This window comes from Panulirus ornatus, chromosome 33, assembly GCF_036320965.1.
Source record: "Panulirus ornatus isolate Po-2019 chromosome 33, ASM3632096v1, whole genome shotgun sequence".
Taxonomy (NCBI): Eukaryota; Metazoa; Arthropoda; class Malacostraca; order Decapoda; family Palinuridae; genus Panulirus; species Panulirus ornatus.
The window spans coordinates 9,570,496-9,594,312 of record NC_092256.1 but is presented as its reverse complement, the minus strand read 5'-3'; the positions used below and the strand labels follow the sequence as shown (position 1 = coordinate 9,594,312).

General features: G+C 38.2%; 1 protein-coding gene across 3 annotated transcripts in view; it reads right to left on the bottom strand.

The window, feature by feature from the left end:
* The window catches only part of LOC139759437 (uncharacterized), a 74,884-nt gene that overhangs the window by 6,012 nt on the left and 45,055 nt on the right, over nucleotides 1–23,817 (bottom strand). For all 3 annotated transcript variants that reach the window (XM_071681547.1, XM_071681546.1, XM_071681548.1), the window contains 4 exons: nucleotides 17,578–17,694; nucleotides 6,468–7,894; nucleotides 3,479–3,745; nucleotides 1,067–1,199 (listed from right to left, as the gene is read on the bottom strand). In XM_071681547.1, the coding sequence (XP_071537648.1) occupies nucleotides 1,067–1,199; nucleotides 3,479–3,745; nucleotides 6,468–7,894; nucleotides 17,578–17,694 (1,944 nt within the window). The remainder of the gene's footprint in view (nucleotides 1–1,066; nucleotides 1,200–3,478; nucleotides 3,746–6,467; nucleotides 7,895–17,577; nucleotides 17,695–23,817) is intronic.

Genomic DNA, 23,817 nt, shown 5'->3' with positions numbered 1-23,817 from the left:
GTTTTAAGAAAGTGGAGACTTTGTACATGACAGCAAAATTACATTCTGTGAGAAGAAACATTATAAGAACTCTATACAGCGAAGTTGATGAAGTCTATTAAAAACAAAGAGAATAAAGATGCAAAATGAAGCCAACTAATTATATTGAACATGAGAATGGGAAAAAAATTCATGCAATGGAAAATATAAAATTTTGTAGGAAATGCTGTTTAGTGAGTTGGTTGTACAAGACATAAAGATACAGTGCTGGTTTATTATATAAATATAAAAGTAAAATATTGTGAGCATATTCCATTACAAAATGCATAAAGTATATTGTTCCTTTATGTTAAGCTGTGAACTACAATGTTAACTTCTCATTAGGAATATTATTATATGAAAGTTACTAAAAACATAACAGATACCAGTTAACTGATGAAATTGTTTGAAAAATTCTTATATACTGAATATGATTGCATAAAAACAATGAGACTAAATGATGAAATCTCTCTTGACAAATAAAAGACATGTAAAGAGCAATTGTTACTATAGCCTTCCTTCACTCACAAGAAAGCAAGATGAGCAAGAAATAGGAAACAAAGATGAAAAAATGGTAAAAAAGCAAAAGCAGCATTTGGCATGATCAACTATTTTTGTAATTATCAAATTCAAGAAAATCTATTACTTCAACATCTGTTTTTTGCATTAAGTCATTAGCTAACTTTAAGTAATATTTCTGTAATAAGCAGAAGCATAAATACAGCACACAAGCATTTCATAAGTGCAAAAATGGGAGGAGTAATATATAAAAGATGTGAGAAATTAAAATTGATAAATTTGTGATAATTTACTGTCCATATGCAACTATGGCACATATGTCTAAAAGGCCATTATGCAATATAAAATGAGACTGAAAATTAACTGATCTGTGTAACAAAAAATAATACTGTGAAAAACTGCATGTGAAATTATTATCTTATGTGTCAGAACTATGCAAAAGGAAAAGAGAAGATTCGCATATAACTGATGACTTCATATCAATCATGGTAAACAAAATATTCAAAAGCTATCAAAGGAAAACTTATACCTTCACAGTAGACAGAAGTAAAGAATCATCATATGAAAAAATCTGCAGAATACGAGGCACAATTTTAAGTGGGTAAGCTGTAAGGGAAGGCAGAACCTTCCCGTTGTCATCATATACAGCATTAACACCAGATCTGGAACACAAGCATGAAGATAATGGAGTATAAGTAAAACTCAAAAGTAAAAAATATTTCTTTGCTGCATGCAAATGTTTGAAAACCTGAGAGAAATAAATTTTTCCCTCTGACTATATTCAGTTTTTTATGAACAGTCCCTGGGGATAGGGGAGAAAGAATACTTCCCATGTATTCCCTGCGTGTCATAGAAGGCAACTAAAAACGGAGGGAGCAGAAGGCTGGAAATTCTCCCCTCCCGTTTTTTGATTTTTCAATAAAGGGAACAGCGAAGGGGGCCAAGTGAGGGTAATCCCTCTAAGGATCAGTCCTATGTTCTTAATGCTACCTTGTTAAAGCAGGAATGGTGAATATGTATGAAAAAAAAGTCAGTATTCTACCCAATCATATATCTCATTACATCTTGAACTTTCATCTTATATTGCTGTCAAGAAGAAATTTATCAAAGACCTTTTGAAAGACTAAAGAGATGGTATTCAATGATATTTTTCTAATATATTTTTCTATCTAGTTGTCAAATATTTTGTTAAAAAACTACAGTAAACTGAAAGTATAGGAAAACTGTAAAACTGCCATACTGGCTCTGCTAACAGTTTCTTATAAGAAATAAGCTAACCTGTTGGATGGCTCCCATCATTTTCCTAAGTACTGAGAAAATCACAGTGACATCTGCCAGTTTCCAGTCTTTAGCATCTTTTTCCTCTGATGATGATTTAATGAACAGCTGTAAACCAAAGGAAGTATCTCAAGACTTACTTTTAAAACAAAAGGTGACAGCATTTGGTCCTCTGACTTATTTGGCTATACATTTTCAAGATAATATGATCTCACTCATCTTAATTTCCTCAAACATCAACTTACTTTCTCTGAGAGTAAGAAAGTCATACAAATACTTCTCCATTTGTTAAGTTTTCTGTATGATACAGTGAACTAGAGATATTGTTTTGGAATGATCTCTCAACTTTGTTTTCATGAGTAAAACAAAAAAATTGCCTTTAATGATCTTCTGAATCCATTTTTTTTTTCTTAAGCATGCAAACAACCCATACAAATCTGCATCTCTTGTCCAAAGGAGGTACAGGCATGCAGTTTACTTCTGGGGCCACAAGCATCTTCTGCGAAGACTGCAGAACTGGGGCCCCCAACCCCAATTGCAACTCCTTTAGGTACACTTGCCCCCAGCTAACCACAGTATAATGAGTCACAATAAATATCTAATAAACATGATGAAGCAAATAATAGGGGATTTTCAGTAAAAAGAAAATGACTGGGAACATTTTAATCAAAACTGGAGAAGAAAGTCGTGGAGATAATAATTCCTAGAATATGTTCCAATAACTTCCTCTTCCAGGTCACTGAGAATACTAAAAAGAGGTGGCAAACACAACATTAGGACTTACTCTCAGTCACATGAAATACGACATTACTATTAAACATCAGAATCCATGTTCTGCTTGGAATGCACTCAAATCTGATTTTGAGGTACACAACAAAATAGCTATAAAATCAGTAAAGAAACCATATTCCTGGAAGAGATAATAGGTTAGTAGCTATCAAAAGCTATATAGTTTCTTTAAAAATATTAACTGGGGGAAATAATTCACAAACATTTCATGGAAAATTGTTACAGAAGGCTTTAGGAAATGTATAAAGAGGGAGTCGGTAGCTGCATACCAGTAGTAGGAAATGGAAAGTGTGGGGTAAAAAAGGGAGAGATAGGGTTCAATAGCTGTCATTAAACTGAAGAGAGCAAATAAAGTATGAAAATTTTAAGACTGCACAGGCTGTTCGACTCAAGACAGAAAGTAATGACAAAAATAAATCATCAAGACTGTTAGGGGCCCCACACCAGAAGATACATGCTACTAGCCTGTAAAATGTTTGACTGACACTGCAAGCAAGGCAGACTACAGGGCTGCTAATTCCACTCTCTACAAAGGCTCTAAGATCAGTACATATACATAAGCAGTGGATGAATGGAAAAATGTAAGTAATGCAAATGTTGATGTTTTATGATAGTAGAGAAAGTATAAGATGAGTGTGCAACTCATTCCCCAAGTAGAAAATTACTTACATCGAAAGATGAAAATTAAGAGGATACAAGTGTGCATGAGAACTATGTACCATGAGTGAAGAGCGGAGTCAATAAAAGAGATGCAAATCAGTGGATTTATGACAGAGTAGCATTACAAATATATTTGTACCTGGGTCCGTGATAATGTTACAGTGAGGAAATCAGCATTAAGACATTATGAGTTAAAAAAGCAATAAACACTTACTCTATTAACTGGATAATCACATTTGCATTAGTTCCTTTTTCTAGTTCAATCTTGGATAGGGTTATTCCTTTCTGATGGAGAAGAGACTCAAGGACATCAGCATGCCAAAGCAAGCAAGATATCTCTATACTCAGGACGAAGGCTGTTCCATCTAACACAAGAACATGGAGTGTGTTGCCAGCAGTTAATACCACAGGTTTTACCATACAGTCGTAATAATAATGCTTCTCAGGTGAAATGGAGTGCTGCATAACTATCTCATCTTCTCTGTTTTTTAAGTACACATATATTGCCATTAAAGGACTTAATGGAACACAAGATCATAACTTTAGCATCTTTGTTATAAAAATTGAAAATTTCCAGACAACTTATAGTACACAACAGTACATATGTCAAAACAACAAGCAGACTTCTTTTAAAGGTGCTAAAAGTAATCCAAGAGCTTTGAATGCATCATAAATGCTTCTATACAACAAGAATCCATTTCAAATCATCCCTCACTGAAGAGAGAGAGAGAGAGAGAGAGAGAGAGAGAGAGAGAGAGAGAGAGAGAGAGAGAGAGAGAGAGAGAGAGAGAGAGAGAGAGAGAGAAGACAGAGAGAGAGACAGAGAGAGAGACAGACCCAGTGAACAACAGAATCAAAATATTCTACATTCAACTGGATTTATGGACTGGATTTCACCATCTTTAACAAGCTAAATAATGCTCATTCTTAAGAGACCCAAACCACAGTAAACTACCCTGGCTCGTGATGTCACTGCTACGAAGTGCAGGTGGCACCTTCTAATGACTAATCATCAATTTGCTCTTTGATCTGTAACGTATGTTTCTAAATGTGATAAAAAAAAAGGAGATACTGTCAAATATATGGTCCTGTCTAATGCCTTATATTTCTTTTGCAGGTCTCATACAGAGAGAAGTTCCTTTAAAAAACCCAGATAGAAGCCACTTTTCTTACATCATAGCTTCCATCAGTCAGGCCTCATTGCGAAATGAACACCAATGTTTAGATCCAAATTGAAAAATTCCTCGCTAACAAAGCTTAAAAGGGACCCAATGAATAAACAAATCTTTCCCCCTGTTCTCTGCTTAAATTCTTAAATATTTAACTTGACAGGAAAGACAATGTTCTAAGGGAAAAATCAGCCAAAACGGTATCAAAATGGTATAAATCCTATATCCCGAATCCGAGAATTCTGATCACTCTTTTCACTGCTTCTGTGCACTGTTTAATAGGTTTCAGGTCACCTGTGATTATGATTCCCACGACTTTTTCCTCATCTACCTTTTGCAGTTCAACAGAATTCATACTGTAGCCTGCCTTTATGTTTTTGCTAGCAATATATAAAATTTTGCACTTGGCTATGTCAACATTCGTTTACCACTTATAAGCCCAATCCATCAGTATGTCTAAGTCAGCTTGCAACATCCAATTTCATTTGTAGATTTCTTTCACAACTTTGCACCATCAGCAAATTCTGGTATCTTGCAATGCAGCCATTATCTATATCATTAATACATAAGAGAAAGAGAACTGGTCCCAATACTGATCCTTGCGGCACTCCACTTGTTACGTCTAACTGACTCTTGGCCATTTTCACAACTCTTTGTTTATGGCCTGTCAAACAACTTCCTATCCACCAAAGTACAACCATATGAATGTCATGTGACTTAATTTTTGTTAATAACCTTCGATGTGGAATCATACAGAAAGCTACTTTAAAACCTAGATAGATGACATCAACTGTTTACTTTTGTTATACATGTTGATTATATTACAAAAGAAATCTAGTAGATTTGTTGAACATGAACAATTTTGTTAAACCATGCTGAGAATCACAACTGAGTGGGAGTCCTCTGAATTTTAGGATTATATGTTACAATGGCAAACTTTCATTCGTCTGGAACTTCTGTAGCAAGTGACTTATTGAAACTGGCAGTAATGGGCTTAACTATCTCAAACATCTTCCACAATCACAAAAAGCCTTGAAAGGACCCAATGGTCTGTTCTTGTTTCAATTCCTTTGTAACATTCACAAGTGATTGCAATGCGTCTCCCTCTGCACTATCACTCACCTTTCTGTTCACTATGGAGGTAAGGCCAAACTCAATCTCCACTACACCAGTGATGTATCTATATTCACTTCACCCACATCAATCACAGTACTTCATCCTCAACAAATACACCTTTACTATATTCACAACATACATACATTTACTTCACCCCAACAAACACATCTCTTCACCCTTACCAAATATATTTTCGCTTCACCCGCTATGTATGCACTAAACACTGGCAACACTGACCTTTCTGCCTTCCTCCATAAGAAAAGTCTTTTCCTTAGTTTCTTTGAATTTTCATTTTCATTTACCTTTCAAACAATCAGTACCCTAACGATTGTCTTTGACGTGATCCAAAAGGGTCACGTCAAAATTCCAGGGTTAGGGTGGTGATCATGTGGAAGAAAAATAATATAAATGAGAAAAAACTGAGCAAAAGCAACCTGTTCTCCCTTCTACAGAGGAAAACACAGTAATAAACTTGAAGTTACAGCCAAATGTACAAGAAAAATGGAGAGACTACACTTTATGCTATCCACTATCAATGACCAGTGTATAACAGAAACATGAATATAATGCAATAGCCTGGACACAAGGACAACATGAAAGGAAATGTCATGTCTTAGTGCATAGGTTGGTAAAATCCATATCAACAGCATATGACAACTGAAGGACAAATGGGATAATAAATTTACAAAGATGAGAGACGATAGTATATACCCATATCCAAATAGGATGTAAACATGCTAACTGCTCTGTCTATATGAACCAACAAAGAGATGGAAATTACTAAAGACATTTAATCATTTCTGTTCAAATATTTCAGTGTATTTCATGTCAACAATGGAATGTACTGTGAGACTCACAACTAAAATAAGATGCAAACTATATCAAAGTACTCAATATAAGTGCAAAAAATCAACTTACTCATCACTGTAGAATAACTCATCCTCTACTCCTGTACACATAATGGGTTGGGTAAGAACTTTTGTCACATTAGTCTGGAATCCAGACGAGGCGGTAGCCTGGTGTTTATCAAGCAATGACCCAATTCCAGAAAGAGGATCTGTCACCTGGAAGTTCAAGGATGATGATGCAAATTGTGGTGGATTACTTAACATCTTACAATCTGCAGATAATGGTTCAGAACTGGGTGAGCCACCTACATTTTGAAAAATTGGATGGAATGTTCCATATCTTGGAGATGGATCTATGGTTTTCAGATTTTCTGGAAATGCTTGGTATCCAGGAGGTTCTTGAGACTGGAAGTTTGTCGTAGATGGTCCAAATCCAGGTAGAGGACTCATGGCATGGAGTTCTGTTGGTAACTGAGCAAATCCAGGTGAAGCACCAAAACAAATCCTCTCTACATCAGTTACTTGTGCAAAGTTTCGTGACAATAATTGTAATTCTTGTAGTGCTCTTTGATTCTCCAGTGGTGATTCATCAAATAAGTTGAACCTCTGAGGAGCCTTTAAATTAGTAGAAACTTCAGCATGATTTTCATAAACTTCATTGCTTTGGCAGGCGATTACTTTATCTGATACAGATGATGCAAGTAAGGGGAAACTTCTGTCAGGACAATGTCTGTTATTTACAGATGAAAAGGCTGACACTGTTGCAACTGGATATGATGAAGATAATGCCTGAGTAAAACTCAATGGTGTACGTGAAGTTAAATCGAGATATGGAAACTCTTCACTGAAAGGACTTTTTATGTACTTCAGAGCAGTGTTAACTAAATGATAATCTTCATAAAGCCTTTGCATCAATGCCTCTATTTCAAAAGGGAAAAAATGACTGACTGGCTGATGTATATTTCCAACTTCAAATCCACTTGCAGTTGTAACAAGATTGAACTCATGGGTGGAATTCAGACAGCTCTTGTTCCTTCCTTTAACTAAATTTGGATTTACCATATGATTATTACAAGATTCACAAAATGATGATTGACTATAAGTTTTACTGTCCACCATGTTCACTGGAGTGACACTTTGTGGCTTGGAAAAAACATATGGAGACTCTGTTAAATTTTCAGCAACTGTTCTCGTAGGATGCATGGTCTGTGTTACTGAGTTAAGTATCACTGACACTGATGGAGATTCTGCATTCGTTTTGCTTGGAGTATCAAAGTTCTCATTATCAGCTACCATAATGATGCTTTCAGTAATTTGTCTTTTAGGACTACTACATCTTGTATGCACAAAACTGGAGTAACATGAGCTCCCTAGTAGCTCCAATTCTTCAGTTGGAGGTGAACATCTTGGAACAGCCCAACCTTGCAAAATAAGAGCTTCTCCGATGCTTATGTCTTTCTCACCAGTTGTGTCCCACAGACTCATGTAAGTTGTTTCCTAAAATGGATTACACAAACATAGTTAGTAAAGGCAAAGGCTATAAAATCATAAACAATTAGTAATCTGATGACATGTTGCTCTACTTATCTATTAACTTTGAATTCATTCAATTTCTAGTGGGTGGATCCAGTGCATACATGACCTGTGGAATCAACTGCTGAACAGACATCCCCAGCACCAACCCCAAAGATTAACCAAAGATCGGGTAATTACAGAGTAGACTTATGAATAAGTTACCCTATCAATTATAATTCCCATCCTACATTATGTTACCTATCATTAATCTTACATGCTGGCAACAATGAAATAAATTAATTTGAAGCAATGAGAATACATGAAAAGGAAAAGTGCAAGAGAAGTTCTGTAATGGAAAATTTATGCAAAGAAAGAGCAATTATCCACATAACTACCCTAAATTGTCCTGCTATGTGCATGCACGCTATGTCTGTGTCCTGTAATTTCACCACTTTAACATTTCTAGAAATGAAATACTTGCTACCTGTGTCATAACATGTACTGTAGAACCATGTGCAGATAATGTTATTCTATTTGCTGAATCTAAGATGTTGGCCAGAATTGTGAGTTGCTTTGATGGTGGATGTGGACTAGAGGAGGATAGTGAAAACTGATGTAAACAAGAGCAACATTCATAAAACCAGAAGCAGTCACAACGTACTATTAATGAGAATGTCAGAGAAAAAACACAACCAAAGAGTTTAGATATTTGAGGAACATCATTAAGTATAAGTGTGGTAAAGCTGAAGCTGACAAAAGACACAAAATGTAGAAGAGCTGAGGACCAACTAACAGCTCTAGTGAATGGAAAAAATTCAACAAGAAACAAAGCCTGTCCTGTACAATGCATGAATTTGAAACCTTAGTTTTTCTAGGTCCAGCTAGGTTAATCTCTTTTTCTTACTTGTTTGCTGTCACCTGTATCAGCAAGGTGGCATCAGGAACAGAGGAAACTAACCTTATTTGCTCACATACACTCTAGCTGTCATGTACAATGCACTAAAATCCAGATCTCTATCCAGAGCCAAACCCTACAGATTTCCACATGGTTTTCCTTGACCACTTTACATACACTGGTTCAGCCTAATGATGTCACACTGCCTCCTACTCACCACGTTGTTCCAATCTATTCAATCCCATTCATACCTCACACCTTCCTACATGCTTAGGCTCTTATCACCAACAGCATTTTTCATTTCATTCCTCCTAAGTTTCTCTTTCTTCTTTTTTCCCTCCATCTCTGAAACATATCTTCTCTTAGTAAATCTCTCATCACTCATCCTCTCCATATGTCCAAACCATTTCAGCAAACTCTCTTTAGTTCTCTCAACCATGCACTCACTATCACATCTCTCTCACTCCATCATTTCTTACCCATAACATGTATCATCTTCAAGCATTTCATTTCTAACTCATTTACCCTCTTCCATACTTATATTATTTCCATCTTGCACTTCACATCTAAACAGCACCCTCAGGACTACCATACCATCAAACATACATCCATACACCTCACTCAACCTATGATTCACTTCAGCTCCCTTAGTTCCAACTCCTGCTATATCCACTCTGAGGTATAAAAAAGCACCCTACTTCCTCTAGGTTAATTCCATTCATATTCACACTCTAACCAATTGGTCTCTCTTCCCTGCAAAACTTCATTATTCTACTTTAGTCTCATCAACTCTCAACTTCCTCCTTTCATACACACTCCCAAACTCAGGCTTCAATTTCTGTAGTATCCCATTTGAGTCTTCCATCATCTACACCTAAGCTGTACAACCTTATTCATCAGTTTATGTCACTATCATCTGAATAGTTGAACAATTATTGTACTACTTCATTATCCATGTCTTTCCTCTGTTCACTTGATATTTTCCCAAATCATATAAAAGATTGTTCGATGGTACTTATAATAATTTTGGCTAGCTCTATGTCCATTGCTCCTGTTGTGTATTTACTGCAGATGCCTGCAAGCAACAGCAGTTCAAGTTTACTGCTTGAATTAAAAAACTAAATACTTACTTTTTTTATATCACTCATCAAGTAATGCATTAACTTTCATTATCAATCACTAACACAAATATATAATACTTTCCTTTAACTATGTATGCAATCACTCTAAAATATCAGTCTAGTCTTCATTATATCAAATATTCAGAACCCTTCATGTACGTATATTCCCTTCACTGCTCTTCACTATGTGTGTTCACTTTCACTGCTAGATCTTGAACCTATTTGATTAGAAGAATAAGCTACACTCTACAATGAAATACATTATCAATGATTTGCCTATGAAAATACAAAACACAAAATTCAATGCAGAGCTCACACTGGCTTTGTTCTTACAGATGATGGCAAATGAGGGAAACAAGTGGTATTCGTGTGACTGAGATGGAACCATGTTGCCAAACCAGAAATGGAGTAGAGGTAACAATTGCCACTGATCAGTTAATACCCTTTGTCATAAGACGCCTTGTGACTGCAAAATTATGTAGAGGAAAACTTACATTATCATTCTCTTCAAATAGTACCTCTTTCATAAACAATCCAATAAGGCTTGAAGATTTTCATTTTCTCTTATAAGAAGGTACTTACACATTACTCATATAATATCAATAATCAAACTGCATAAATAAGTGCCATGTAGCAGGTCTGAGGCAGCTTAAAAGCCATATTCCAGTCCAGTCATAAAAGAACAAAACATTACCTTGGAGAGCAAAAATGGATATGTTTAAAGGAATAGCAGTTCAAACAATATTAGAAGGCTGTGAGGCATGGGCTATAGAAAGGGTTGTACAGTGGAGGGCGGATGCATTGGAAATTAAATGTTTGAGGAACATATGTGGTGTGAGGTGGTTTGATCAAGTAAGTAATGAAAGGGTAAGAGATATGTGTGGTAATAAACAGAGTGTAGTTAAGAGAGCAGAAAAGGGCATGTTGAAATGGTTTAGACATAGGGAGAGAATGAGTGAGGAAAAATTGACAAAGAGGATATATGTGTCAGAGGTGGAGGGAACAAGGAGAAGCGGGAAACCAAACTGGAAGTCGAAGGATGGAGTGAAAAAAGATTTTGAGCGATATAGGCCTGAACATACAGGAGGGTGAGAGGCGTACAAGGCATAGAGTGAATTGGATCGATATGGAGTAACGGGGTCGACGTGCTGTCAATGGATTGAACCAGGGCATGTGAAGCGTCTGGGGTAAGCCATGGAAAGATCTGTGAGGGCCTGGGTGTGGAAAGAGAGCTGTGGTTTCAGTGCATTGCACATGACAGCTAGAGACCAAGTGTGAACGAATGTGGCCTTTTTTGTCTTTTCCTGGCGCTACCTCGCCAGAGGGAGGGAAGGATGCTGTTTCATGTGTGGTGGGGTGGTGACAGGAATGGATGAAGGCAGCAATTATGAATATGTACGTGCATATATGTATATGTTCGTGTATGTGTATGTATGTATACGTTGAAATGTATATGTATGTATATGTGTGTATGGGCATTTATGTGCATTTATATCCCTGGGGATAGGGGAGAAAGAATACTTCCCACGTATTCCCTGCGTGTCGTAGAAGGCGACTAAAAGGGGAGGGAGCGGGTGGCTGGAAATCCTCCCCTCTCGTTTTTTTTTAATTTTCCAAAAGAAGGAACAGAGAAGGGGGCCAGGTGAGGATTTTCCCTCTAAGGCCCAGTCCTCTGTTCTTAATGCTACCTCGCAAATGCGGGAAATGGCGAATCGTATGAAAAAAAAAAAAAAAAAAAAATGTGTGTATGGGCATTTATGTATATACAAGTGTATGTGGGTGGGTTGGGCCATTTTTGTCTGTTTCCTTGCGCTATCTCACTGACACGGAAGACAGTGATTAAGTATAATAATACATAATAAATAATAATAATATCAGAGCATGTTTTTAACATAGTTTACCAAATTTTATTTATCCTCCTCTCATTACTAGTAGTTTAAAAAACCTTTGCTATCTTGTCACTTTTACGGGTAAGGCTTATAAGCATCATGCTCGTTCATCCAGTCCTTTCCCTGGTTCATCCATGAAACAAATGATGACGTCAATGACAACAGAGACGATGTTAAACAATTCTGTGAGAGGTTGGCAAAGGTTTTCTGCACTTGGTTAATTGTACAAATTAGGTGAGTCAGCCATGCACTTCATAACTAAGAATACTGACAAAATCTGGAGTTCTGTTACACAATATAAACCTATTTATGCTCAGGTAACTACATAAATAAGGAATCCAAAGTTAGAAAAGATGGAAATGATACTAGGAAGACTACAAGAAGAATCTTTTTTGTGCCATGGCCATGGAAAGGGCCCTGAAAATTTGAGGCCTAACTTGTGAGAAAGGTGACTGAAGAGAACCTTCACTGCCAGTAATTACTGATTTCACAGTTTCCTTCACAGGCAAAGCCTGTGTAATATTAGGATAAGTGGGGAATTTGCTCAAATTATGACCATGACCTTATCTACAACCCAGATGTGGAGAGGTATGATCCTACTTAATTTTCAAATGTTGATGAGAAAGGGCTGTTTTGGAAGAGGATGCCATCTAGAAAGTACATCTCCAAGGAAGAAAAAGAGGCACATAAGTTTAAGGCAATAAAAGACCAACTTATTCTTAAACTATGCAGCTATTGAGAGAGAGATGGACAGATAAAACAACTGATATGTACCATTCCCTAAAGACAAGAGCATTAAGAAAGTACAAAGAAAGAAAGTGTTAACTGTGCACTTGACAGTAAACAAAAATGTATGGGTGTCATACCAAATTTTATAGAACCAGTTAACCAGTGGAGGCACAGTTTTACTACGAGTATGGTAACCTTGCATTCATGGAGCTGCTCATTTCTGCAAAAGCCCATGGATACCTTTAACATCTCAACATCCTGGTAAAAGTTTTTTTTTCTGATTCCTAACATGACATCACTAATTCAAACCCTTGATGAAGTTATTATAGCAGCACTAAAGACTTATAACCAAAGAAGAATCTCTTCCCATCTTCTGGACAATGCCAATTGACTATCAGAAGCCAACAATTCCTGAATGGTGAAAGTCCTAAATCAAATGGGATGCAAAGAGGTTTTCCATTACGATCTGTAATTGGAAAAACTTGTGTAAAGGGTGTGTGAATGACTTTAAAGGCTTATATATTTTTTACAACTGTACCTAGAAGTTGCTGACCTTTCTTTAGATGGGTGTAGAAGGCTTCCCATACCTTGAGGAAGCAGATATAATGGAACCCAGTGATTCTAATGATTAGGAGATAAGTGTGGATGACCTGGTGAGAACTACCACGGCAAGTGAGGGAGTGTGAGAAAAAAGGAGCAAGAACTGGCTCTCATTGACAAGGACCATAAAGAGGTTAGCTGACATTTTTCAAAGGGTGAGATCCTTGCTCAGGATGCAATGGAAATGGATTCCGGTATAGAGAGAAACCTGCAGTTCCAACACGGTTTAAACTCTCCTTGCTTCCTACAAGGTTTATGCTCGAAAGCAAAGAAATGTAAATCATTGTACTATGTCGCAGTTCTTGAAGCCTTGCTCAGCCACCTTCAGTCTTGTTCCAGATGCCTCTCCTTGCCCATGAATCTCAACCTTTAACTCTGCTGCCTCTTCTACACTACCTACTACCATCTACTGTGACTACCAATCGATTCTGCATGATGATGTCAGCTTGGGTATTCTCCTCTGGATGTCACCCCTCCCTATGCCCCTATAAGTGATGCGCAATTAAATTGAGATGACCCACTCTCTCCTCACAATATCTAGACAACCACAATATCCACCAATGCTTAATAAGTCTGCTTTAGTGGGCAAATACTCATTTCAGTAAATACCAGTATCAAAATAAATAACTCTACTGTGTAATTGTTTTACAATATCCTTACTTGAATGTCCTTACGATAATTGTCATGAAACAACAGGAAAATTGACTGTGGGGGTTACTGTTTAGGTTATGGAATGCATTCATTTGTTCTACATGTAGAAAAGAGTTTGCTTTCTGCAATTTCGAGTTATCTACAGCTTTTTGGAAGACTACCATTGCAGATAACCATGACTTCCAATACTTCAGTACTGTTGTACAATAATGTCAACTTCTTCTGAAACAAATTAAGGTCTGGTTGCATGTTGTCTTAGTCATCTTTTTTCTTGTTCAACATTTCCCACATTAATAAGGCAGTGCAAGGAACAAGAAAGAATAGCCTCAATTGCTCACATCACTCTTTAGCAGTCACATAAAATGTATCAAAACCAAAACCACCATTCACAGCCAAGTCTCACACGCTATGGTTTCCCCTGACCACTTCAGATGCCCTGGTTCAGCCCACTAATAGTACACTGACCACTGTGTACCACAAAATTGCTCCAATTCTTTCAATCCTATGCATGCCTCTCACCCTCCTGAATATTTAGACTCCTATACCTCAGATCCTCTTTCACTCTATCCTTCCATCTCAACCTTCCTTTCCCCATCACCCCTTGCTCCCTCCACTTCAGACACATATCCTCTCCACATCAAAAGCATCTTAGCACACCCTTTCCAGCTCTCTCAGTCAAACTCTTACAGTGTCACTCCATATAAAATCAAGCCTCTTCTCACCAAATACTGCCTTCAGTAATTTCATTTTCAACACCACCTCCTGCACTTTTGTATTTAGGGCCCAAAACCTGCATCCATTTGACACCACTGGGATTACTTACATAAGCAATTTGAGTTAATTTATTTTCTTCTAGACAACACTCACATCCTATTTGATCTACATAAAGGATTAACTAATAAAAACAAGCTGCACTTATCTGAATGTCTTCTAAGCACAGCCATGTTGTTTACTATGTATCCTTTACCACTGTCTTATTATATGCAATCTTCCTTTACAACTGTCTTATTATATGCAATCTTTCTGGCTTTTAAAATTTTCTCATCACTTGGTAGTTATGCCTAACCACTTAAGTGCAAACTCTAGCTGGTAAAAGGGAACTTTAGGAAGCATAAGGTACATCACCTTTTTGCAAATCTGGCACTAGTGAATTCACTTGCAAGTTAAGAAGACTTGTAAGTGAAGGCAAACAGAAATAAGGAAGACAAAGAAATAAAAAGATGAGGTGAAAGTAGTCAATCTTTATCTCTGACACCCATTCTCTCCAGTAAGTCCCATCAAGAAGGTGGCCACAGAAAAAGTCTCCCATTATCCCCATCCTTATATGCCTCCATTGCATACATCATTCCACACGTTCTTCCATCATTTCTCCCCCTATTACTCTTCTACTCTCTTTTCCCATGTCAAAGGTACATCGTACCAGTGATAGTAGTACACTGAGCCAAAGGTATTTAAGAAATGGATGCCTGAAGAATCAGTTTTCATCACGTGTGATGACAACATTTTGATAATGAAGGTGGAAAAATGCACTGAGATGTTAGCATTATGGAATGAATCACTCCACTGAAAAAAAAGCACTTGTAACTGAGTGGAAGTCCACTCTAAGGATGAGCTAGGGTGAAATTTAAGGTTGCACACACATGATCTATTCCATGTATATCTAAGGGAGTTCAACGCAGCAGCATGAGTAGACAGGTTCATGAAAATATATATTATTTATTATTTATTTATTATACTTTGTCGCTGTCTCCCGCGTTAGTGAGGTAGCGCAAGGAAACAGACGAAAGAATGGCCCAACCCATCCACATACACAAGTATATACATACACGTCCAAACACGCACATATATGTACCTGCACATCTCAACGTATACATATATATACACACACACAGACATATCCATATACACACATGTACATAATTCATACTGTCTGCCCTTATTCATTCCCACTGCCACCCCACCACACGATATGACAACCCCCTCCCCCCGCATATGCACGAGGTAGCGCTAGGAAAAGACAAAGGCCACATTCGTTCACACTCAGTCTCTAGCTGTCATGTATAAAGCATCAAAACCACAGCTCCCTTTCTACATCCAGGCCCCACAAAACTTTCCATGGTTTACCCCAAACACTTCACATGCCCTGGTTCAATCCACTGACAGCACGTCAACCCCAGTATACCACATCGTTCCAATTCACTCTATTCCTTGCACGCCTTTCACCCTCCCTGCGTGTTCAGGCCCCGATCACTCAAAATCTTTTTCACTCCATCTTTCCACCTCTAATTTGATCTCCCACTTCTTGTTACCTCCACCTCTGACACACATCATCTTTGTCAATCTTTCCTCACTCATTTTCTCCATGTGATCAAACCATTTCAAAACACCCTCTTCTGCTCTCTCAACCACACTCTTTTCATTACCACACATCTCTCTTACCCTTTCATTACTTACTTGATCAAAATGAAAATGTATGATTATGAAATCATGAAAATGTATGATTATAAATTAAGCCAAACCATAAGAACAAATAATACTTACTTAAGAAAAGTGAACACATAAAGTATCTTCTGTTTAACAACACTATACATGTAGAGTATCTGATAACCAAAAATCTACTTGATATAATCTGCTTAATCACAGATCTGAGCATTCAAAGTTTGTGGCACAACACTTCAGTCACCAATGCTTGACCCATTTCTGATGTTGGGTCAAGTGTTAGTCTTCAAGTAGTCTCGGTTCCCGCTGGGCATGCTCTACATGCTTCATTAGTAATCATTTCATGTGCCCTCAAACAAATGCAAAAGTGACAGAACAGTGCTAAGTGTAACAGTCCTAAAAGGAAGCGTAAACAGATAAGAATATAAGAAAAGGCAGAATTTCAGTAAAAACTAAACAAAAAAAACAAAAAAAAAAGAGAACAAAGTGCATGTGACCAACATAGCTTAGGAACCACATCAGGGTAGGATTTAAAAAATTGTGGAAAAATTTTGAAATTTCATGCTGAGAGTTATAGGAATCTTTCCTCTAGGCTTCAAAAAAATAAATGAATAAAAACAAAGTGCACCAGCCTGGATAGACTGTTTATACATATGGTATAAACAGTCATATCTGGACTGATGCTTTGTGATAAGTTTTTCATGAAAAACTGAACATTGAATTTCAAAATGGATGTTTCAATCATTTTTTTTTCTAATACTATTCACTATTTCCCGCATTATGGAGGTAACGTTAAGAACAGAGGACTGAGCCTTTGAGGGAATATCCTCACTTGACCCCATCCCTGTTCCTTATTTTGGAAAATTAAAAACGAGATGGGAGGATTTCCAGCCCCCAGCTCCCTCCCCTTTTAGTCACCTTCTACGACACGCAGGGAATACGTGGGAAGTATTCTTTCTCCCCTATCCCCAGTTATGTTGTTAAATTAATTAACCATTCCAGATATAAAGGATTTTACAGTTCTTGCATCAACGACAGAGAGTAATCAAACTGCTGTAAGCACTTCTGCTATTCCTCGCTTTCCTTAACAAATATATATGAAGATATCCACTTAAATGAAATTATCAACTTGGTCCCAAACTTTTTGGTTGCCAGATACTCTAACAGTGACACAACGGTGTTACTTACTTAGGCATGCTTAGTCAACCCACATATCTTTTAAAAGCTTTTTCAAACATTTCTATTTTTGATGCATCACTGCATACCAGAAAAGAAGTACTATTCAGTTGTATCTACCATGAAATACTTACATAACATCAAACTAAAACAGAATAAGCTTACCTTTGAGGGGAGGATATGAGCTACAAGCCCTTTGTTCTGAACCATTTGTAAGAAAGACTTTGAGGCTGCTCGACTCCAAAATCTACCTTCCTGAGGAATCACATCACTAAGAGCAGCCTGCAAATGTTTTTGGATAATAATAATCATGGAAGTGTGAATTGGTTCCAATACCTAACCAGTTAAGGAATAATGAAACTAGTTAATCTCACAATGTATGAACAAATCCAAACATAACAGGCCAGCACCAAGTCTGGAATTAAAGCTATATATCTACAAAAGAGATGTATCAGATATCCGGATCTTCATAAGTAGAACTTCCGTATCCGTGTTTGTGATATAATAAACATCCAAAATATCCACATCTGCATTTGTGATTTAATAAACATCTGCATCCTTACCACACACAAAGAGGAAGTGGTGTATATAAAAAGGAGACTGAAAAACAAGATCTGGCAGGGCTGAGTGCTTCTCATCACTCCATGATAAAGTGTTGTGGGGAGCTGGTGTGAGTCATATGAGTCACCACACTGTACAGGAGCTTGCCTTAGGGGTAGGCAGGGTGTCAGTCGATCACACTACTCATAGTGAAAAAATCAAGTTTACCAAGCCATACTGACTCTTTTTTATGTACAATGGCATCAAGAAACAGTCAAATGTAGAAGTACATAAAAATTAATCATGTAAGGGACATGGAATTACATTTAAAATCAATGAACAAAGAACAGTTTGAAGACTTTGAAGAATAAAGAAAGAAGTTAGAGAAACTAAAAACAGAATTCTTTTTTTTACAAAAAGTGAAGTCAGACATTAAGCAAAGAAATGCTGAAGAACATATTCAGAGCAAAAACCTGTAGGATGCTTCTAACTTTAAATCAAAGAAACTGGATAAGTGTGTAGCAGAAATGTTAGTAATGGATGATTTACCAATCAGTCATGTTGAGGACACAGGATTTATGAGACTGATGTCTGAAGCTGCTCCACAACAAAGGATGAAGCAGCAAAACTTTTATTCCTCACTGATATGCAATGACATGTTTTTTTTTTGTTTTTTTTTTTTGCTTTGTCGCTGTCTCCCACGTTTGCAAGGTAGCGCAAGGAAACAGACGAAAGAAATGGCCCAACCCACCCCCATACACATGTATATACATACGTCCACACACGCAAATATACATACCTACACAGCTTTCCATGGTTTACCCCAGATGCCTCACATGCCTTGATTCAATCCACTGACAGCACGTCAACCCCGGTATACCACATCGATCCAATTCACTCTATTCCTTGCCCTCCTTTCACCCTCCTGCATGTTCAGGCCCCGATCACACAAAATCTTTTTCACTCCATCTTTCCACCTCCAATTTGGTCTCCCTCTTCTCCTCGTTCCCTCCACCTCCGACACATATATTCTCTTGGTCAATCTTTCCTCACTCATTCTCTCCATGTGCCCGAACCATTTCAAAACACCCTCTTCTGCTCTCTCAACCACGCTCTTTTTATTTCCACACATCTCTCTTACCCTTACGTTACTTACTCGATCAAACCACCTCACACCACACATTGTCCTCAAACATCTCATTTCCAGCACATCCATCCTCCTGCGCACAACTCTATCCATAGCCCACGTCTCGCAACCATACAACATTGTTGGAACCACTATTCCTTCAAACATACCCATTTTTGCTTTCCGAGATAATGTTCTCGACTTCCACACATTCTTCAAGGCTCCCAGAATTTTCGCCCCCTCCCCCACCCTATGATCCACTTCCGCTTCCATGGTTCCATCCGCTGCCAGATCCACTCCCAGATATCTAAAACACTTCACTTCCTCCAGTTTTTCTCCATTCAAACTCACCTCCCAATTGACTTGACCCTCAACCCTACTGTACCTAATAACCTTGCTCTTATTCACATTTACTCTTAACTTTCTTCTTACACACACTTTACCAAACTCAGTCACCAGCTTCTGCAGTTTCTCACATGAATCAGCCACCAGCGCTGTATCATCAGCGAACAACAACTGACTCACTTCCCAAGCTCTCTCATCAACAACAGACTTCATACTTGCCCCTCTTTCCAAAAACTCTTGCATTCACCTCCCTAACAACCCCATCCATAAACAAATCAAACAACCATGGAGACATCACACACCCCTACCGCAAACCTACATTCACTGAGAACCAATCACTTTCCTCTCTTCCTACACGTACACATGCCTTACATCCTCGATAAAAACTTTTCACTGCTTCTAACAACTTGCCTCCCACACCATATATTCTTAATACCTTCCACAGAGCATCTCTATCAACTCTATCATATGCCTTCTCCAGATCCATAAATGCTACATACAAATCCATTTGCTTTTCTAAGTATTACTCACATACATTCTTCAAAGCAAACACCTGATCCACACATCCTCTACCACTTCTGAAACTACACTGCTCTTCCCCAATCTGATGCTCTGTACATGCCTTCACCCTCTCAATCAATATCCTCCCATATAATTTACCAGGAATACTCAACAAACTTTTTTTTTTTTTTTTTTTTTTTGCTTTGTCTCTGTCTCCCGCGTTTGTGAGGTAGCGCAAGGAAACAGACGAAAGAAATGGCCCAACCCACCCCCACACACATGCACACACATACGTCCACACACGCAAATATACATACCTACACAGCTTTCCATGGTTTACCCCAGACGCTTCACATGCCTTGATTCAATCCACTGACAGCACGTCAACCCCGGTATACCACATCGCTCCAATTCACTCTATTCCTTGCCCTCCTTTCACCCTCCTGCATGTTCAGGCCCCAATCACACAAAATCCCCTTCACTCCATCTTTCCACCTCCAATTTGGTCTCCCTCTTCTCCTCGTTCCCTCCACCTCCGACACATATATCCTCTTGGTCAATCTTTCCTCACTCATTCTCTCCATGTGACCAAACCATTTCAAAACACCCTCTTCTGCTCTCTCAACCACGCTCTTTTTATTTCCACACATCTCTCTTACCCTTACGTTACTTACTCAATCAAACCACCTCACACCACACATTGTCCTCAAACATCTCATTTCCAGCACATCCATCCTCCTGCGCACAACTCTATCCATAGTCCACGCCTCGCAACCATACAACAAACTTATACCTCTGTAATTTGAGCACTCACTCTTATCCCCTTTGCCTTTGTACAATGGCACTATGCACGCATTCCGCCAATCCTCAGGCACCTCACCATGAGTCATACAATGACATGTATGAGTCTTTTTAATGAAATAAAAGGACTGATTGATGTACTGAAGCAGGACAGAAAGATTTCCTTCACAACTGATGTGTGGTCAGATACCTCAGCAGGTGTTTCATTGCTGAGTCTAACTATACATGCTATCAATAAGGACTTCCAAAGAATGAACTTTGTTAGGTGCTGAACCACTACAAGAACAGCACATAAGAGAGAATATTTCTAGAAAGTTTGATGATTTGATGACATGGGACATTTCTAGCATAAATGTGCAATGTGTTTTGCATGATGCTGGAGTAAATATGAAAAGAGCTCTATTCCTGTCAGGTGTAAATAATTTGAATTGTGCTGTGCATAAAATACAAGTTGTCAAAACTGAATATCATCATTGGATGAAATAGACAATTAAAAAATGTTGAAGCACTGCTAATTTCCATCACTCAATGATGGCACAAGATGAACAAAAAAATTCGGGACAGACTGCAAGAACCCTAGCTATGTGCTGTCCCTGATACACCCACAAGGAGGAACAGCAACATGTCCATGCTGAAGAAGAAAACTAGAAATAAAGGAGCCACTATGTATGCTGCTACCAACTCCAAAATAAAGCAACTCAGCACCACTGAATGGTTAATAATGTCCAAATAGCAAAAGCTCTAAAACCTTACAAAGATATCACAAAAAGATTGAGTGACTCAACATCTACAGTAGGTGATGTGATACCTCTTGTAGCTTCCTTGAAAACCACACTTCAGCTAAGCAAATCAGAAGTTTCTGAAGTAACTGATTTCTCAGTTTCAAGCTCTGAACCGGATATCAAATCAATGATTGAGTCACTCCAAGATAAGAAAAGCAACACAGGTAGTAAACATCAAGAAACATATGATGCAAGTTTATGTTGAAAAAAGATTTTCCTGGCTTGAAAGTGAAGATCTGTATAGAGTTGCAACATATCTCGATCTATGACATAAAGGAAATTCTTTTCCTCTTCTCACATCACTGATCGAGTAAAATCACTAGTTGCAAGACATTGTGAAGAGCTGACTCACCTGAGCACCAAGGCAAATGAAAACAATGAACCAACCAGAAAACAAAGAAGAGATGACAAAACACAAGCAAGTAACACAAGCAACACCTATGGAACACTGGATGAAGCAAGGACCTTTCTTCTTGCTTCCAATACTGATGATGAAGCAGCAGACACATGCAGAAAGGAAGAGTGCAATGAAAGATATTGAGAGGCATCACAATGAAAAGAGAGTCAATGGAACAAGTGAAGACAGTTTGCGATGGCGGAAATAAAGATGAGAATCTACCCTGATTTGATGAAGGTCACTTGCCGATATCTTTGCTGTCCCCCAAACAGCGTTCCTAGTGAGTAGCTATTCAGTGGTGCTGACTTAATATATGACACAAAATTTTAGTGACTTTTAGCAGAAAAGGCAGAAAATCTTACATTAAGTAAAACTTGTTTATACTGAACCTTAAATACTGGATGACTTAAGTGATGAAAGAACAACCGTTGAGAGATTAGATGTTAAGTTAACCACATTCAAAAGAATGGAGGGTGGGGGAAGTGGTTGGTAGGATGCACAACAAATTGGATCCCCATCTTGCATCCTTGTAACACACAACCTGCATGGCTGAAACTTGTCATAACAATAAGAAACTCCCATCACAATCAGCTGTTTTTAGAAATTCGCATCCGCAAAATATGTAAGCATGATATCTGCATATCTCTGAATTCAGACATCAGATACATCTCTAATCTACATATGACCAACAGAAATCCATGTTTTTGTTTCATCATTAAACTTGAGGTGAGACCTGAGTCTTGAAACTGGTAATCTCACAGTCCTTAAAAAATCCACCAACATTTTTACAAAACTATGTATTCAAAACTGTAAATAAGGGTATAACACAATGAAATATATGTAATCTTCTATAAAAACTTAGCCTTTGTGACATGAAATGTAGGTCAGGACAAACTGCCTTTTTGGTGGGACGCTGAAGCACCCATCAATGTGCAATTTCTTAAGAAGTTACATTACCATACATCTGACAATGGCTGAGAACTGACTTACAAAGGAAAACTTAACCAAAATCACTGAGGTGTGAGATGTACATCATGGTTACCTACCTCTAATGGATTGCTGAAGCACTCATCAATATCCATCAGCATATGAAGTTACATAGCTGTACATCACAATGGCTGAGATATGGGGTGGTGGCAGATGTGGTGGGAGAGATGGTTGCACGAGTATTGGTGGTAGATGAGATGGAAGATGTAGTGGCACATGCACATCACAATGGCTGAGATATGGGGTGGTGGCAGATGTGGTGGAAGAGATTGTTGCACAAGTAGTGGTAGTGAAGGAAGAATAGAGACAGAAGCAGTGGAAAGGATGGTAGGGGGGTGGTGGCAATGATGAGGACATATGGGATGGCAGAGGTGGTCACACAGAGGGCAGCAAATGTGGTGGTAGGGTTGGTCGCAAAGGGGATGGTAGAGATGGTCGTGGAGGTAGTGAATCAGTGGAGATAGTGGTAGTATCAGAGAGGATGGCAAAAATGGTGGCATAGGAGGTTGTACAGGTGCTGGAAAAAGTGGTGGCAAAAGTAGCAGCAAAGAGGGTACAAAACAAGGTGAAACAGGTGGTGGTAGTGGTGGTGTTACAGGCGTTTGTAGAGGGGGTTGTAGTTGTGACAGCAAAGAAGAACGGTAACAGAAATGATGCATAAGATGGTGGAGGGATGATGATGATATGGGAGATGGCAGAGTTGGTGGCATCAGTGGTTGTATATATGGTGGTAATGGTGGCTGCATAGAGGGTGGCACAAATAGTGGAAGAGATGGTGAATGTGTAGAGGTAATGGTGTATGCATTGAGGCTGACAGAATTAGTAGCACAGATGGTTGTAGAGGTGCTGGAAGAGGTGGTCGACAAAAACTTTTCACTGCTTCTAACAAATTGCCTTCCACACCATATATTCTTAATACCTTCCAC